At 42.4% G+C, this 18,045-nt stretch overlaps 3 protein-coding genes across 4 annotated transcripts; 1 reads left to right on the top strand and 2 right to left on the bottom strand.

The window, feature by feature from the left end:
* Nucleotides 1–43: 43 nt before the first annotated feature.
* Nucleotides 44–4,109, bottom strand: tsn (translin). The gene is made up of 6 exons (XM_086051605.1): nucleotides 3,920–4,109; nucleotides 3,699–3,792; nucleotides 3,403–3,499; nucleotides 2,437–2,552; nucleotides 2,259–2,338; nucleotides 44–1,287 (listed from the first exon to the last, which is right to left on the bottom strand). The coding sequence occupies exons 1-6, from the start codon at nucleotides 3,983–3,985 to the stop codon at nucleotides 1,063–1,065; spliced, it is 678 nt and encodes a 225-aa protein (XP_085907731.1). The 5' UTR covers nucleotides 3,986–4,109; the 3' UTR covers nucleotides 44–1,062.
* Nucleotides 4,110–4,586: 477 nt separating this feature from the next.
* On the top strand, nucleotides 4,587–13,855 carry fam124a (family with sequence similarity 124 member A). 2 transcript variants are annotated; one of them, XM_086052072.1, is made up of 5 exons: nucleotides 4,587–4,838; nucleotides 4,972–4,997; nucleotides 8,126–8,157; nucleotides 10,730–11,475; nucleotides 13,046–13,855. In XM_086052072.1, the coding sequence occupies exons 4-5, from the start codon at nucleotides 10,741–10,743 to the stop codon at nucleotides 13,598–13,600; spliced, it is 1,290 nt and encodes a 429-aa protein (XP_085908198.1). In that variant the 5' UTR covers nucleotides 4,587–4,838; nucleotides 4,972–4,997; nucleotides 8,126–8,157; nucleotides 10,730–10,740; the 3' UTR covers nucleotides 13,601–13,855. The 2 variants fall into 2 exon arrangements, with proteins under 2 accessions (XP_085908198.1, XP_085908197.1); XM_086052071.1 differs by lacking the exon at nucleotides 4,972–4,997.
* On the bottom strand, nucleotides 12,421–17,160 carry LOC147136733 (uncharacterized). Its single transcript, XM_086052073.1, has 3 exons — nucleotides 16,674–17,160; nucleotides 15,376–15,549; nucleotides 12,421–15,237 (listed from the first exon to the last, which is right to left on the bottom strand). The coding sequence occupies exons 1-3, from the start codon at nucleotides 17,026–17,028 to the stop codon at nucleotides 14,942–14,944; spliced, it is 825 nt and encodes a 274-aa protein (XP_085908199.1). The 5' UTR covers nucleotides 17,029–17,160; the 3' UTR covers nucleotides 12,421–14,941.
* Between the last annotated feature and the right edge of the window lie 885 nt (nucleotides 17,161–18,045).

Raw genomic sequence — 18,045 nt, 5'->3', positions numbered from 1 at the left:
CTCTGTGTGGTTTCGAATTAAAAGAGCCTCCGCAGTCCACAGGTTGCGAATACAAATATATTTACATTTTGCACACTGCAAGAAAAAAGGCAACACATTTCTATAAATGAAAAAAAAAAAATTACACAACAGTGCAAAAAACATAGCAGGTCCACGTTGGCGTATTTGGGCCACGATGAAAACAAGTGCTTTTTTTCCCCCCTAATGGTGAAAAAAGGCAGAATACTACGTTTTATTTTACAGGGGAAAAAAAAGTCATTTTTAGAAAAAGGTATTTTAGAACAGACTTTTTTTTCCCCCCAAGAAATACATGCACAATATTACAAGAATAAAAGTTGTATTTAAAAAAAAAAGTTGTATTTTGACAACTAACCCCACCCCCGGAGAATTTAGGCCAAATATTTCAAGAAAAAAAAAATGGTATACTACAATATTATGAGATTAAAGATGTATTTTTTGTATTTGTTCAGGGGGAAAAAAGGTAATATTACCATTGTTTTAAGGAGACAAAGAAAATTAAGATAAATCTAGTGAAAAATAATTTGTTTTCGGCTGACTTTTTGTCAAGAAGAAAAAACAAACTCTGATGACCAATTTAACTAGAAAACAATGTGTCTCATCTCGTAATATTCCGACTTTACTCACATGACATCTAATTTTCTTTGTTGTGTCCCGATACTGGTTGATAGTAACCGTGTACAATAACAATGTGCTGCCAATCCACACCAACGGCATTCGAATACGTTCGAGTCGCCCCTTTGACAACGTCCATCAATGTTGACCTCGTGTTGCCGATCTGTGAAACCTCCAGATTTTGGCCCATTTAATCAACCAACCGATGAATGGGTCAAATTATCGGCAAACTTTGCTTTGAACCGTTAAATCCATTTTCTTGCTTCCGAGGTAGCACCAGAATTGAAACAGCCAAAATACCCAACTATTAGTTTTACTGTTACGAATAACCGGCAGTGTGAAAGGGGCTAACGTCCGTCCAAGGTGGCCCCCAGTCAGAACCCGGTTTTCGGACTTCCGGGCACGGCAGCGTTCCCGACGAGGCGCTTCTTACTGCTCGCTCTTGGCCTCCTTGGCTAGCCCGCGAATGGAGAGGTCGTAGACCACCTCCTCGATCTTCTTGACGTCGTACTTGAGGCCGTCGTAGCGTTTGCGCAGGGGGTCGTTCTTCAGGTTGAGCAAGCGGAAGCCCGAGTCCAAGTCGTTGATGAAGTTGGAGATGCGCAGCGGGCGGTTGTAGTCGCCCGCCGTCACGCTGTTGACCGCCAAGCGCGACTGGCCAGGAAGCAGGAGGAGGCAAAATTAAAGACGCGACGATGGCGCCCCCAGCAGGACCGGAGGGCAAAAGGCACGCATACATTTTTTGGTTTTTAGACTGGTTTTGTTTGAATTTATGCCAATAAATTATTTTAGATTTAATTATATTTTCTTTAATCGAACTCAGAATGTCAACGAACAAACGCAAGTTGTGGCCCACTACCGCCCCCCACCCAAAAAAAGAGTACAATTTTCATTTGATATTTTAAGCTCATGAAAGCCCTAATTTTAAGCACATTTATTAATAGCACATGTACAATCAGCACTGCATTCTATTTTTAATACATTAAATGAATGTACTGATTGTTTTGCAGTATATTTAAATAATATAAGATAGCATTTTTTTAAATGATAAAAGACCTAATGATAGAATATTAAATATGAAAATGGATTCTATGGATCCATTTAAATTAGTAGCAAATTAATTTAAAAAAATATTCAAATGAAATTTAAATATGTAACAGTGACTCAAGTTTTAATAAAGAAAAAATATTAAAATCAACATGTATATGGTTTTATTGTATTAGCAATATTCAAGTCCTAAAAAGTGAAATTCTGGCACAAATTTCTTCTCCATTTAATTCCTTGAATTTTAATTTAACGCTGCTTTTATCCAACTTATTTGTTTTGCATACATGTGATTGTTAACCTTTGTATTCACCTTTATGTATTTGCTGTGTGAGTGCGTATTGCTGCTATGACACAGTAATGATAATTTCTCTCTTGGGAGTCATAAAAACTGAACTTGGACGCCCCCTGCAGCTGGGAGACCGTAAAAGCAAGTCAAACGTATTCAATGTGGCGACTAATCTACCACTTACCGTCACTGAAACAAATGACGAATATGCAAATCTGATATTAATATGCTAATTGCTCATTAATATGCAAATGAAGCATGACTGTCCAAACGAGACTTTCTATTGACTCACCAGTTCACTGGCCATGATGAGCACACCCGCCAGGTAGTCCTCCACATCCAGATGGAAGCCTTTGTCGCGTGCCACCTCAACTGGAACACACACACACACACACTCACGATGAGGGCGTGTGCCACGATGACGACAACAATAACAACACGCACGGACAGACACACAAACGTGTACCTACTGTCCAGAATTTGTGCCACCTCCTCGCGGGTCACCAGGGCCTCACTTTCCAGGTAGACAACAAAAGCCGCCAGGAAGGTCAAACGCTGCAAAACGAACCGCCAGTGTTCGTGAAACCTGTTAGAGTGTAAAAAAATATAACAATAAGAAATCAGATTTAGATTAAATATAGCCTTTTAAAGCAATTCTTTTTTTTTTTAGAGTAAATAGTTTTAACGGCAGAATATAAATGGCAAAATATTGCACCAAAACGGTAAAATTATGCATTTAAAATGCCAAAAAATTGCATCTTTGAAGCAGAATATGTTCTTCTGGTCTAATGTTGCTATTCCACGAGCAAATACGGCATTTGTCAAATTTAAATGGAAAAATACGTTATATTTTGACCAACTGATGATTCAATGGCAAACTGTCACATTTAAGTGGCAAAATATAGCCATTAAAAGGTATAATGTCCTGTGGCATAATGTTTTGGCTCACGAACAAGTAGTAAAACAATTTTGTTTTTCAAACAAATACTGTATTTACTGTAATTATGACTACTGCTGTGTTAGCATGTCTGTTTCTTCATCTTTTCAAATGGGTAAGTGGTACAGATAATGGTTGGGTGCCTTGAACAATACATTTATTGTTCTTAACGTCTAGAAAGGCGGGTCGCACCTTTGTGACAGGAGGAAAATGTGGGGCCCAGAAGGATAACAACCAAGAAGCGCTCATTTAATATAAACTATTTCACCAAATTGTGTTTTTAAATCCCAATACAACATTTTCATGGAGCCTTTTTGTAAGTAAATAGCATTTTAATGGCACAATACTGTATTCAAATCCAAAATATATCCATGCCAAAAACAATGTTTTTATCGCCTTTCCAAACAAAAACGTGTTATACTGTTTAGTGTTTTACACGTAAAATGTTAATCATCGTAGGCATTTTAGTGTGCTGCCATTTCAGTGGTGGTCTTTGTACCTGTAATACTGGTCCACAGGGAACTTGGTCTTCAAGTCGGCAATGTGCGTCCGGACTGTGCCAAACAGTTCTCTGGCCTTTGTACACTTATCAGGGACTGTTGAGAGAAAAAAAATAAAATGTCATTCATATTAGAAGGAGGCGTACCGTGAGCGCCGATCTCAATAAAAACTGTTGTTGGTGTTCTGACAGATTGAAACAATTTCATGGCATTTGTATTCATTGCAAAGGGAAATGAGATTTTAAATAACTCTATAATAAAGCTACATACTAGAACGGGGAAGCAGAACACTCACTGTCTTTAAATCCAGACGGCTGGTGCACACTTTGGACAACAGTGAGGATTTCTCTGGCGGTCTGCTCCAGCACCTGTACCACTTTGCGTATTTCCTTACCAACACAAACGCATTACAAATGTGAAAGCAGCTAAACACGCGTGACACTTGACGGCGGCTAACTGACTAGCTCCCAAGAGTTAGCTGCGAGCTAGCAGCCTAAACGCGACGCGGTTTCTTACCTCCCGGACGTCCTGGTCGGCGCTTAGGAAGCCCTGGATGTAGGAAAACATGTCGCTGACCGACATGACGGAACTCTGCTGTTAACTACACACACGGAACGAGTCTTTTGCGTAAATGCTTTAAACGGCGCTCTTTAAAACAATACAGTACCCGCTAAACGTCACTCTGCGCATGCGCTTCTGAAGCGTATTCTTCTAGAGGCGCGTAGAGATTACGTCATAATTACTGAATTTATTTATATATCTATTTATTTAATTCACGAAAAAATACACGCAACCCGAAATCAACTTTAATGAGCTGAATATTAAATAATAAAAAAAACTCCTTTATGGGCTTTCTTTACAGAATTTATTTTTTGTGAGGGGGGCTCTATCTATCTATCTATCTATCTATCTATCTATCTAATAAAATAAACTGGTCGTAGTTATGACAGATCAGTTCGATACATCACCCAAAAATGTTGCCTTCCGTGACAGCTCGTGTTTTTTACTACTGTATTTCACCAGGCTGGTCGTCACATTTTTCCACCTATATTTTTTTAATTTAACGACTCAGTCTTTAATATGTACGAATCTCTAGTCATAAATTGTCCGTGTGGGATAAATGTGGACAGCCACATGAAAACCCAACCGAGTACTGTAGTGCGAGTGTTCAGATTTCCCACGGTTCATTGAAGGCAACACCGTCTGACTCCAGTCGCCTGTTGCTCGTGACGTTGCAGGCAGACTGACTACAGAGTCAAGACCTGATCAGTCAGTCAACTCCTATTGAGCATTCCAGCTTCGGTGTGTGTTTTTTGGGCAGTTTTACAAACAAACAATGAACCTCTCTACCTCCTACATTCATTAAATCCCCCCTTGAGATGGAAAAGAACTTTGTAGAAGATGAGTGCGTGGATTCGGGAGCAGAAACTGCAGGGTGAGTAGCAAAAACGAGGAGAACTCACGACCAGATGCTCAACTATACAAGACAAATGCATTACATACATGGAACATACTAAGTCACATGATTTTGGCGTACTAATAATGTGATTGAAATGCATGTTTTTCAGATACTAACAAATGGACCTCACGAGTGGTATGTGACTGTTGTTGTGACCCAAACAAACTAGAATGAAGAATCTCATGAGACCCCCCCCAAAATACATGGATTTTATTTACTTCATTTATTTCTCTGGATGGAAAATAAAATGAAACCTGTCCACCAGATGGCGCTACTTTTGTCCATTCAAAGCATGCAGCGGTTTTTGGCTTTTTTCTCATACTGGTTTTAAATGTTAATTGACTTATTTAAGAGGAAAAAAATTATTCTCAATTTAAAAAAACTGATTGTTGTAAACATACTGGCCTTAAGAGGGGTAAAATCCACCCCAAAAATATATTAACTATATTTCAGCCTGAAGAAATACTTAAGTACATGTCAATTGTATATATTTTATATTAATATTTTAGTGTTGCTGGTGTTTACAGATTTAAAATGACACATAATTGATTTAAAGTGGAATAAAAATAATTGTATTTCATGATTTCATGAAAGACTTTTTTTTATTACAAAAACTGTTTTTTTTTTTGGGGGGGGGGGGGGGGATACTTGCCCTATAAGTGATAAAATTTCCTAAAAATGATAACTGACTCTTTTAAATTGGTTTATAATATGAGTGTATCATATTTTTACCCATGTCAGGACAAACAATAAAAGTAATGTATATTTTTTAATAAAATCTGTGACTTTTGTCACCCTTTCAAGTGGTTAAAGATGACCCCAAATTTAAGAAATATTGCCCATGTGCCATATTGGATCTCATCAGATTACACGTGTCCCTAATATTGCGGTAGATTAGATGTGCTCTGAGTAATCCAGATGACGGTGAGGATTAACATGTTCACTTTTCTATTAGCCACCTGTGTGTGTCTGCGTGTCTGCGCGGTGACGTCACCGTGAGCCGCGTGCCTAATCTGTACCCGCAACGCGTCCATCGCAATTAAGAATTCCCCCAAATGGGATTAATGGCAAAGTGGCCGGATTAAATGACATCACACTGTGATGTGGTTTACCACAGAATGTGAGGAACCCAAAAAAAAAAAAAAAAAAGATCTACAAAGTACTTTTGGAGTGAGTAGCTCCTTTGACACTGCTTGTCCAAGTCATCTTTTTTCCACTTATGTCACTGTTTATGGCACTGACACAGAATGGGGGTACAAAGTCAACCCTGCAGTTTTCCGCCAGTTGCCCCGTTTTTTCATGTCACTTTTCTGTATGGAACGTGTGTGCAAAGTCAACCTAGAATTTGTTTTCCACCTTCCGAGGTAGTAGCGGCCCCTTTCACACTGCCTGACAAAGCTAGCTGCAATTTCCATACATATTTATTTTTTTTCAACCATACATCACTGTTCTGTACAAACAGGCGTTGACACGGAATTGGGGATACAAAGTCAGCCCAGGAATTTCCCGCCAGAGTCACGGCATCCCTCCCACACTTTGATTCTCGTCCCGATAAAGCGAAAAGCGGGAAGCAGATCAATCCTGAAAGTGATCCTTGCTTTTCTCATCTTTTATTTGCATTTTGGGGACATATTTGGACGGAGCAGCTTGAAAGCTTAATGACAGGCGAGACTATTCCAGGGACGGGACCACACAGGAATTGAATATTTTGGATTTGAAAGGCCATCCTTGCCTCAGAGTGTCTTCCAAAAAGTGGAGGAAGAATCTTGGTGTTGATCCAAAGCTGGCAGGTCATACCAGAGTCAAGCCTCAAGTGCGTTGTTGTTTTTCTTGCTGTTGGTGACCATTATTGTCTTTGGACGTCGGCGGCCGGCTCGCTAAATTGCTTCTGTCTGCTCCAAATTGTCAGCTTGACATCTTTTTATTGTCGTTTTTCCTTTTTGCTTCCTTCCCGTGCTTCATTTGATGGTTGCTGGTGTCTACGGACAGGAGTGAATAAATCATTTAGAGTGAAAACGCCCCTGAAGAGGAATCACGCCATGCTCCCACTTTGGCTGGCGACCTGTCCATTGTTTGTCTTTCTGCCCTGACATTGACTGCACACCTTTCCAGGGTGTAACGTGCTTCTCTCTCTCTTTCATTTTCCTGCGCCTTTTACAAAGTAAGCAGAAGGGTGTCAGATCACACAGCCGTTGCGACATCGCGCATTCAGGAAATTGGATAGCAACAGCGACAATTGCTTTACATTAGGGATGTCAAAGTTAAAGCATTAACTATGGAGATTAATTTAACAACACACTAAAGAAATTAACTCAGTTAACTCATTTTTATTAACTTCCTGTAGCAGCTGACCTCTGCTGCAGCCAACCTTAGAGGAGAGTCACTGTCGCAAAGACGGACCTTTACGTAGTTTTACTTTTAAAAAGTTGCTTGACGGCTCATTGGAGAAATCCAAAATAATTTGCACACTTTGCACAGCCAAATTCAAATACCATATTAGTTGTACGTCGTTGGTGTATCGGTCAACTGTTGTATTTGACAGGAAAAGAATCGTATTCAAGGATCAAAGAAAGCTATTAGAACAGCCTTTGAATCAAAATATACTTGTATTTTTTTTCCCACATTAATTCCACAATTTTACTCAAGTAAATAACGGTTCCAAGCTTCGGAAAATATTGTAGTTGAAAAATACGATTAATCGTGATTAATTATGGAACATTTTGCGATTAATTCGTTTTAAAAAATGTAATCGTTTGACAGCACTATTTTCAACACACAGGGCTCACACCCTGGTTGCAGTTTTGCTCGACTGCCTTACACACAGTCAGCGTCTCTGATACTACTGTATGTGGGAAGATGGAAAATTTGGCAGGCGACTTGTACTTTGAGCAAAAGATTAGATAAAAATGAGTGACTTCCTGCTTTTCCCTGTCGGCGGTCCTTCAAGCAAGTCACTCAAATGATTTGTTCGGCACAGTTTTTACACCGGATGCCCTTGCTGACACGACCCACCCATTTTTACCTCCGCTCGGGAGCGTCAGCGGCGAGAAATTGGTGCAAGGGTCAGAAGGTTAGGCTAGTCTCTTGAGAAATTCAAAGTTTAGAGATGTTTGGTCAAAAATGTCCATTGATTTGGACAAAGGTTTGGCGTATTGTATTTTAGATTGCTTTGGGCAAAGGATTTACGCAGGTGTCATTTTGATTCGCTGGTATTAAACACCCATATTAATATAAATGCTCTCTTTCTATTTCATCCTGTGCAGGTCTGATTACAGTCCCTTGTCATCGACTTGCAGTAAGTACAACACGCAAACGCACAAGCAGTCATTTGACGAAATAAAAACAAACATTATTCCTTTATGAAAAAAAAAAAGTTCATTTAATTAATATCCTCAATGGCCTCAGTGGAGCAGGTCCACTCGTCATCTTTGTGGCTTACGAGGAGGATTAGAGCCAATAGCAGTTTGTTAATCTGCAACACAGGAAGTCCTACTGTGTGTGTTTGTGTCACGTGGTCCGGCGGCTACTAAGCAAAATACCGGTACTGTTAATTTTCACTAACATGGCTCAAGCGGCAGCTCGGCATGGTATCATGAATGGATGAGTGGGACCGATGGTTACAAGGAGCATCCTGGTGTCTCTTAGGTATGTGTTAGGGGTAGGTTTAGATTTTTAGGTTTAGAGACAACATTTTTTTTTTTTTTTAAATCAAGAATATGTTCTGTGCAGCTCCACTAGTCGAAACACGGCATTCTGATTCATATTGCGTTTGTGTTTTCAGCAGCAAAATCCACCTGTTTTTAGTCATCTCGGGGGCGGCCATTTTGTCATTTCTGTGTCATGGCTCAGCTTCAGAGAAACAGGAGAGCCGTGATTGGTCGTTACCTGAGCAACTGTGGTTGTCATTTTCAGTCAACAGCAAGTGGCAAAATGGCTGCCCCCTGAGATGGACAAAAACAAGTGGATTTTGCTGCTTAAAGCGGAAGTCAACCCAAACATATTTTTATGTTTCCAGCAGGCCCACTAGTTGAAACACGGCATTCAGATTAATTTTGCGTTTGTGGAATATAAGTGAAGCAGCAAAATGCACTCGTTTTTAGCCATCCCAGGGGGCGGCCATTTTGTCTTCTGTCGACTGAAAATGACATCACGACTGCTCGCAACGACCAATCACGACTGACCTGTTTTCTGAATTTGAGCCGTGATTGGTCGCTGTGAGCAGTTGTGATGTCAGTTTCAGTCGACAGAAGACAAAATGGCCGCCCCCACGAATGACTAAAAACGAGCGGATTAGCACTAATTCCACAAACGCAATATTTATCAGAATGCCGTTTCAACTAGAGGGCTTGCATAGAACATATTCTTGAAAAAAAAAGTTTACGTTGACTTCCCTTTAACTCATATTCCACAAATGCAATACTCGTCACAATGCTGCGTTTAGACTAGTGAAGGCGCATAGAACATATTCTTGTCGATAATTGTTTTGTCTTCTGCTTTATGGTTGGGCAAAAGTTGAGCAAGTTTTTGGGCAAGTTTTGATTAGTTTGGCAAAGACACGCCTCGATACTCAACAGACTCATAATGTATGCGCACAGATGGAGACACGATCATCGTGCCAATACACACATGTAGTTACTCATGGATATGTACGCACACACGCACACACACATACTGTTCTTCTTGGCTAACTTTGTGTTTTATGTGTTATTTCTATATGACATCATCATGAATTGTGCTAGCAGTGAACACAAAGAAGACCAAAAAAAAAAAAAAAAAAAAAAGTGTTGTACTGCGGTATTAAAAAGACGGAGTGCACCTGAATGCATCCCAGCTGTGGTGGGAAACATTCCTGCGCTAATATACTCCTAATGACACTAATGAGGCTCCTCACGGGAGATAGGCCCGCCCCCCCGAACCCTCCCCCCCATTCCACCCCCCCCCCTACGTGGGCCTCTCACAGAGGGTAACACACTGAAGATGGAGCTTGACTTTACTTTACTTGAACTTTACACTGGAACGAGGGACTTTATTTAAGAGAAACCAAAGTGTTTTTGGACTGTCTTTGTTTATTTTGCAAGGTTAAAAAAAAAAAAAATCCTGGTAGGGGAGTAATAGCTGAAAAAGGTCCACAGCACTGCAAATAGCGGCCTAAAAGGTCGTTTCCTGATCAGAAAACAAAGTGAGCCGGACTTAGATTAAAAAAAGATATTTGGCGAACTTTGGGAAAAGGGTTTTGGGAAAATGGTGAGGCTATGGTTAGAATTGTGAAAAAGTTCAAATACGATTGCACAAAATAAATTGAAATGGTTTGAGCGAACGTTTTGTTGGGTTTGGGTTTAGGCAAGATTGTCGGTTTGGCAAAGGTTTAGATAGGATTAGGTACAAGTTTTTGGCCAAGGTTTATTAATAGGTAAGAGCAAAATGTTTGTGCTAAAGTTGAGAAGGTTGGCTAAAGGTTTTGGGCACAAGCTTAAATTGGTTTGGGCTAAAGTTTTGGGCAAAAGTCCAGATTTATTTGAGATCAAGTTTAGGGAGGATTGGGTAAAACTTTTGGGCAAAGGTTTGAATTGGCTTGGGCAAAGGTTTGAATTGACTTGGGCAAAGGTTTGAATTGGCTTGGGCAGAACTGTAGATGGGATTGGGCAAAACTTTAGATTGGTTTGGTCAAAGGATTTGGGTGAAAATTTAGATATTTAGCTAGATAAATAAATAGATACATTTAGATAGATAGCATGTTGGGTAGAGGTTTTTTTTTTTTTAGCTGATTGGAACCTTTTAGTTCCAGTAAGCACCAAGAAGTAAAAGTTTCCAAAACTAGGTGAAAATGCATCTTTTTTTTTTTTTTTTTTTTTTTTTCCATTGTGTAGGCGACATTTGGATGGGCGACCTGCAGCGGGACCCCTTCCTGGTGAGCGTGCACCTGATCGCGGACGCCGGCGAGGGCGGCGTCCTTCAGCGGGCGGCGGACAGCGCCCTGGCGCGGCTCCACCCAGAGCTACAGCTCTTCAGGGTGTCGGAGCGCGCCGCCTCCTCCGAGCCTCCCCGACCCGAGCACCAGCACCGGCGCGGGTGCCAAGGGGTCGCTCCCCAACCGGCTCTGGCGGTCATCCTGTTCCTCCCGGAGGGCGACGGCGGCGGCCAGGACGCGGCGCGACCGCCTTGGCGGTACCATCACAGCGAGGAGGTGAGCGCAGGGCGGCGGTTGGGAGCGGCGTCCACGCAGCATTTTTTCACCCTGGGTTCCGGCACACCTCCGTGGGCTCTGAGGAGGGTGCGCCGCGGCAAAGGGACGCTCCGTTTGACGCTGTACTGTTGCCATGACAACTACGCCCACACGGTGCGCTTGTACAAGCTCCTGCTGGGCCGGCGCTTGGCCCAGAAAAAGCACGACTTCTGCTTCCTGGTGGTCTACGCCAACCCCCAGCTGGAGGTGCAGATGGCCTTCAGGAGGTTGCCCAGGGGGAGGCGCCCCACGCCGCTGGACTCCACGGCGCTGGAGGTGAGGGTGCGAGACGTGGGCGCCCTGGTGCCACTTCTGCCCAACGCGTGCAGGCCCATCAGTGACGTCAGGTGGCAGACGCAAGACTACGACGGGAATAAGATACTACTGCAGGTCAGGACCGCGCGCGTGTGATCTTTCATTCTCTTTTGTCGTGCCTTTTCTTCTCGGGCCGTCTCGGTTTTTAATTTTCCGTCGTCTTTTGTTCTCTGGCCTTCTTCGGTTGTCTTGGCTTTTCTCCTCCCCGCTCTTCATTTTTCCGGCCTTCTCCAGTTTTCTCTTCTCGGGCCATCTTGGATTTTCTTCTCTTAATCGCTCTGGTCTTCTGCCGCATTCTCCAGTTTTCTCTTCTCTCGTCGTCCCGGTTTTTCTCTCATCTTCATTTTTGTGGCATTCTCCAGTTTTCTCTTCTCCGGGGCCATGTGGATTTTTCTTTTCTCTCGTCTTCATTTCTCTGGCCTTCTCCAGTTTTGGTCATCTTGCGTGTCTTTTTTTTTTTTTATCTCTGGTCTTCTCCGATCTTCTCCAGTTGTTGCTGGTATTCCCTCACTGTCTCTTGCCTTCTTTTCTCATACGCACTTGTCTTGTTTGATTTTCTCTGATCTTGTTTCCTATTTTGTTTTTCTCTGGTCTCCTCTGACCTTTTTTTTTTCTCCGGTCTTCTTCGATCTGTAATTGTCTCTAATCTTTTCTTGTCTCGTATGGGTTTCTTTTCTCTTTTCTTGTCTTTTTGCCTTCACTTCTCATCTTCTCTTGTCTTGCTTTCTGCGGTCTTGTCTACTCTTCTCCTCCGCTCTTATTTTTTCATCTTCTTTTCTCTGGTCTTCTCTGGCCTTTTTTTCCTCCTAGTCTTCAATCTCTGACTGTCACTGTTTTCTATACTTGTATTCGTTTGCCTTTGTCTTGTTGTCTTCTCTCATCTTTTCTTCTTCTCTTTTTCTCTTGCCTTTGCTTGTCTTGTCTTCTCTGGTGTAGTCCCCTCATCCAGTCCCATCCCGTCTTCTCTGCTGTTGCCTTTTTGTCATCTGTCTTGTCATCTCCTGATTTCTCCCTCTTTCATTCTCTTGTCTTCTTTTTCTATTGTCTTGTCTCCAATTCTCTTCTTTTCATTTGTATTCTCGTCTTCTGCTTTCTGGCCTGGTTATATGATGACATGTTTTTTTGTTTTTGTTTTTTCTGAAAAATGCTGATAGAATTCCTGACCCTACACCCACACGCATTTTGTGTCACTATCAGTTTCGGAGTTGGGGCGGTATACGGGGGTGCGGGCGGCGGGAGATTAGTTTGGAAAGTTGAATCAGATTAAGCATCACTCCATTAGCGCTATTGGAGGCTAACAATGTGCTAATGTGTGCTGACAACCACGCTTAAGTGACAGATGCTCTTAAGCCCCTCTGAAACATTTTCTGGGAAGCTGGTGCATCGGCAACAACGGCTTTCAACACAGAGAAGTTAGTGTTGCGTCATAAACTTCTCACCCTGGCGTTATAAACGATCACCCTTTCACACAGCTACTACATCGGGAGGAAATTCATGCGTTGCCTTTGACACAGAACACAAGTCCATTGTTTTTTTTTTTTTTTTACCCTACATGAATGAAGTATGATTTTGTCCGATTGTGGATTTGGACTGCTGTGCCTTTGCGGAGGTTATTCCGGTGAATCTGTTCTCCTGTCCTGTTCAGGTGCAAGGTGCTCACTGGAGCCGTTGCCATCATCATCATCATCCACATCGGGCGGCGCCCCACCACAGGGTGCCGCATCATCAGGCGTCTCTGCGCTCCCTCCCACTATGCGGCGAGGAGAATTTCCATCCCGAGTGGTGTCATCCCTCAGACGGCCGGGGAAGTGGGGGGCGCTCCGACTCGCTTTTCTCGCTGCCCAACCTCAGCTCCTCGCCAGGGCCCCCAGCCAGCCCGCCTCGCCGGGACCGCGGCAGCCGCTCCCTCCAGAGGAGCAGCTCCCTCGTCCCTCCCTTTCGCCTCAACGTGGATGCCCTGGTGGGCGCCGAGGAGACAGACGTGGACACGGGGACCACGGTCCGAGCGGGCGGCGTGGACCTTAGCGTGGTGTCGGCTTACGTCCGCCAAGCGGGCCCGCCGGCGTCCCACCCCGAGCATATCGATCCAGAGGGCAGAACGGCCCCTCCCAAGCAGACAAAGGACGGGAAAGGCTCCATGGGGCCCCTCAATGGGGGCAACCGTGAAGCACTTGAGGAAGTCGAGGAATTCTACATTTGATGTGTAGCACCATGCTGCCCCCCCCCCGGGGCCTACGAGTATGCTGTGTACTATTTTTAGGCTACGTGGATTATGTAGTCGTTCTGTTTCTTTCTATTGTGCAAGGCGGTGGTTATCACGCTCGTTGCTGAACATGAATGTTGCTACAATGTGGAAATTCATATTTAATTAACTTTATCGTGTTTACAGTTAATGTACAACTAAAGCAAAACGTTTTTTTTTTTTATCATTTAACAATAAAAACTTTTTTACATACTTTGGCCTGATGGAGAATTAACACGGACGGAAACATACTCAAATAAAATAGCTATAATACATAATATACATTCAGAGAAGTACATTCACTGGGCGCTTCATTAGGTACAAATGTCAATCAAAAGTGAGCACTATATTTCAATACGAATTTTTTTTTAATTTTTTTTTTATATAGCATCGAATTGTGCAAGTGTAACTAAAAAAAGTGACCGGTGAGTGTAAACGAATGGATCAAAGAATAAAAGATTCATTCATTATTTTTTGGGCTTCGACGTCGCAACCAACTGCATGGAAGTGCTATGCTGCCCTCTCGTGGCTACTTTGTGACTTACACTTCCTTGCTGTCCCATCAGTTGGGATTCACTTTATCCATTAGCTGAAGATGGAGTCAACCTCACGTGATTTGACAGATGTCAATCATCGTGGTATAAATGAAAATCTCCGGCACAGTGCACAGAAAAAAGGGCCTTTTCTGGTCACTGTAAGATTCCGCCATTTTGTCAACATCACTGGAACGCTATGACATTTTTTTCCGCATCCATCATTTTGTCACTGGAACGTTCCGCCATTTTGTGAGTTGCACTCAGAACAATCCAACATTTTGTCTGCGTCACTGGGAGGTTCCACCACTTTGTAAGCACCACTATTGATTGAAATGTTCCACCATTTTGTCAAGGTGAACTTTTCACCATTTTGTCACTGGCATGTTCCGCCAATTTGTCACTTGATCGTTCCACTATTTTGCCACTGGAACGTTCCGACATTTTGCCACCTGACCATCCCACCAATTTTCTTACTTGAACGTTCCACAATTTTGCAAGTGAAACTTTTCAACCATTTTGTCACTTGAACATTCCACCATTTTGTCAATGGAACATCACTTTTGAACGTTCCGTCATTTTGCCACTGAAACGTTACGCCGTTTCGTCAACCTCACTGGAACGGCCGCCATTTTGTCAACATCGCTGGAGCGTTACGCCATTTTGTCGACATCACGTAAAAGTCATCCCAGCATTTTGTCAACCTCCTGTGTGTGTTGCAGCCATTTTGTCCGAGCCACATTACTGTTGGGCCATTTATTCATGGTCACTGCGAGTCGGAGCGCTCCACCAGCTTCCCGAGCATGGCCAAGAAGGCCTGGTTAAAGGCATTGGTTGCGTCCAGCTCCTGTCTCCTGAGAGCTTCCTCCATCTCCCTGGAAAGTCTCATCTCCTCCAGGGCTAGCTGGAAGTGTTCAGCCCGCTGCTGTATCTGAAGCTCCTGAAGTCGGACGGCGCGCTCCTGCTGCGCCTCCTCGACGCGGTGGTGAACCACGTCGGCCGAGTGGATCTCGCGCAGGACAGCCACCAGGTCAGAGTCGCGCGGCGTCCTCCGACGTCCATCTTGGGGGAGACGAGAGGGTAAAAAGTACAAAGGGAAACCCGCACAATGCAATTTTGGAGCGTTTCCTGGGGTCGTTTTAGGATTAGCTACTGTCGCTGCCGTTTGACGCATGATGTCGTAGCAGCCGGTTGACTTACTGCGCTTTGGCGGTGAAAATTCAGGCACGCTGACATCGTCGTCTTCTTCTACGTCGGAGTCCACCTCGGAGTTTTGTGACAGGGTGGGCATGGATTCTGGAGGCACCGCAGGGTCGCCTTTGGGGCTCAAAGTGCTATCTTCCAATGTAGGGCTTTCCAATGTTGGGCTCAAGTCTTGAAGGAATTCAGTTTAATAGGTTTATTTTCGTAAATCCAAACATGTTTTGTTCATCGGAAACTATTAAAAAAAGAATGAATATTAATTCAGATATCAAAATCATTTTGAATTGGCCATTAAATAATTCAATTGTTTAATAAACTTGAGCTATTATATACAGTATTCATTCATTCATTCAGGAAAAAAGTACAGACACTTTAATACTGTAGAGTGCCCGGTTTGATTACTTGGCACAATGGGAAAAATGTACAAAATGAAGGTAAATTGGTACAATCAGATTAAGATGTCGCATGTTGTTGTTTCATAGCTAGCTAGCATTGGCCCCGTGTTTATGCTATCAAAAAACGTTTCCCACAGCTTTGCTAAATTTGAAAACTGGCAAACAAAAACTGGAAAATTATCTAAGTATAGAAACTAAAAAAAATACACTTCATCTAAATCCCCAAATCTGTCATTTTGAATGACGGATTAGAAACTTGTGGGTTTAACTTTTAGGCAGACAGTCTAAAATGCCTAACGTAAAAAATCTTAGGCTTAGCGGCAACAGCATCCGTAAACTGGGGTTATGGTTTTGATATTTTCAGAGGTGAACGCAAGAGTGACTGCAGTTTTCGGATGTTGCGTTTTTTGACGTTAAGCGTTTTAGACTGTCTTGCCTGAGTTTTAGACTGTCCCATTTTTTTCTTTGCCACAAATACTTCTAGGAGTCTACAACATTAAAAACAAGGCAATGGATAAGGAATATATTGCTTCTCCAAACCTGTTCCCCCTGACCAACTCCACTAAAACCCTCATTTAAGATCTCAACCGCAGTTCACTTTGCCCTCTCTACACTATGTTTACGTTGCAGCCAAGTAGTTTTTGTGACTTTCGGCTTGTCCCTCAGAGGGAAGAGTAGAATATAAAGCAATCCAGTTTCAGATGTTGGGAGTAAAAGCAAAAACGGTGAGCGAAATTAATCGTAAAGTACAGATTTAAGTACAGTACAGGAAAAGGTATTTGTACATAATAACAAAGTGTTTGTACTTCGTAACACCCCGCCACTGATTATTAGAAGTAATTAGTGTATTAATTAATTTGTCTGAAACGACGGTGAATTGGTTTAAAGTGTCCAGCATACCGTCCTCGATGATGACTTCCAGGAAACTGGAGTCGTCCCTGAGGCGACTGCCGCTGTCCCGGTGTCCATAGATGGCGTCCATATGTCCGAACCACTTCCAGCTTTTGCGGTTGGAGCCCCCGCGGCAATTGTTGTCCTTGATGGCCCGGTAGTCGCTCTTGAGCTTCTTGAGTTTCTCGCGGCACTGGCGGAAGGTCCGCTCGTAGCCGAATGAGGCCATTCGCTGGGCCAGCTCGCGGTACACCTTCTCGTTGCGAGTCCCGTCCAGCTCCACTTGGATCTTCTCGTCGGCCACCAGCACCAGGAACTGCGTCACCTCGCTCACCGACCACGGGATGGTCTTCTGCGGCGCCATCACGGGGAGGGGGAAATTAAACCGAAATAAGGACGGCGTGGAACAATTCAGCTGCAGATGAGTTTTTGGTTGACTGGACCCCAATGGTGTAAATAAATAATAATCGTCTAGGGTCGCGCGGTGATGACGTAAAGTATGGATTTCTTCCACCAATGAACAACAAAGGCAGATGTGACGTCATAGATTTGTTTAGAAACATTTCAGCACTTGAACGTTACTTGTGATTATGTAACGCCAAATATGAATGTATTTAAAAATATTCATTTATTAGTCATTTATTTGATCACTGCCATATTTAATAATTTATTTTGTCCTTATTTTTCGAGTTGCTTTTCACCATCTTCATATTTTTTTTTATTCATTTGAGTCATTGTCTGTCTTTTTTAATTATTTGAGCCCCTTTTGCGATTAACTCATTTGTTTGAACCATTTTATGCCTTTATTGAGGTATATTTATTATATAAATAAAATAGTATTGTATTGGTTTGTATATATATGTACGTATTCATTGGCATATTTGTTTGTATTGTGTTGTATTGTACATTTGTATCATTTCTGTATTCAGAATTTTCTCTCTTTAGTTAAGATTTTATCTATTTTAATTTAATGTTTATTTTAATTTAATGTTTATTTTATTAATGAGTTTTTATTTATTCCTTTATTTTGTGCTTTTTTTCATGTATTCTATTATTATTGCGCCATTTTTATTTACCTATCGAGTCCTATCTATTTAATTAATCTATATTGGGTGATTTTGCTTTAGTCATTGAGTGAAACAAAAAACAAATCTGTCACAGGGTCAAACTGTCACACAGGTGCAAAAAAAATCAAGTTACGTGTGAATGCAATGCTGAACAGTAAACAAATAGCTTGAGTTCACATGAGGACTTTTGAGTCATAAGTTTGAAAATGGTTGGACATTAGGGAGGCAGCGCTGCCTATTAAATACGTGCTGACATTCCCACCCGGTTTGGGATTTGTCCTCGCTCGTTCCCATGCTCCTTTTCCCGCCACGCT

Source organism: Filicampus tigris, chromosome 14 (genome assembly GCF_054856515.1).
Source record: "Filicampus tigris isolate MCC_2025a chromosome 14, RoL_Ftig_1.0, whole genome shotgun sequence".
NCBI lineage: Eukaryota > Metazoa > Chordata > Actinopteri > Syngnathiformes > Syngnathidae > Filicampus > Filicampus tigris.
Note: the sequence above shows the minus strand (reverse complement) of the source record. Positions and strands in the feature narration are given on the sequence as shown.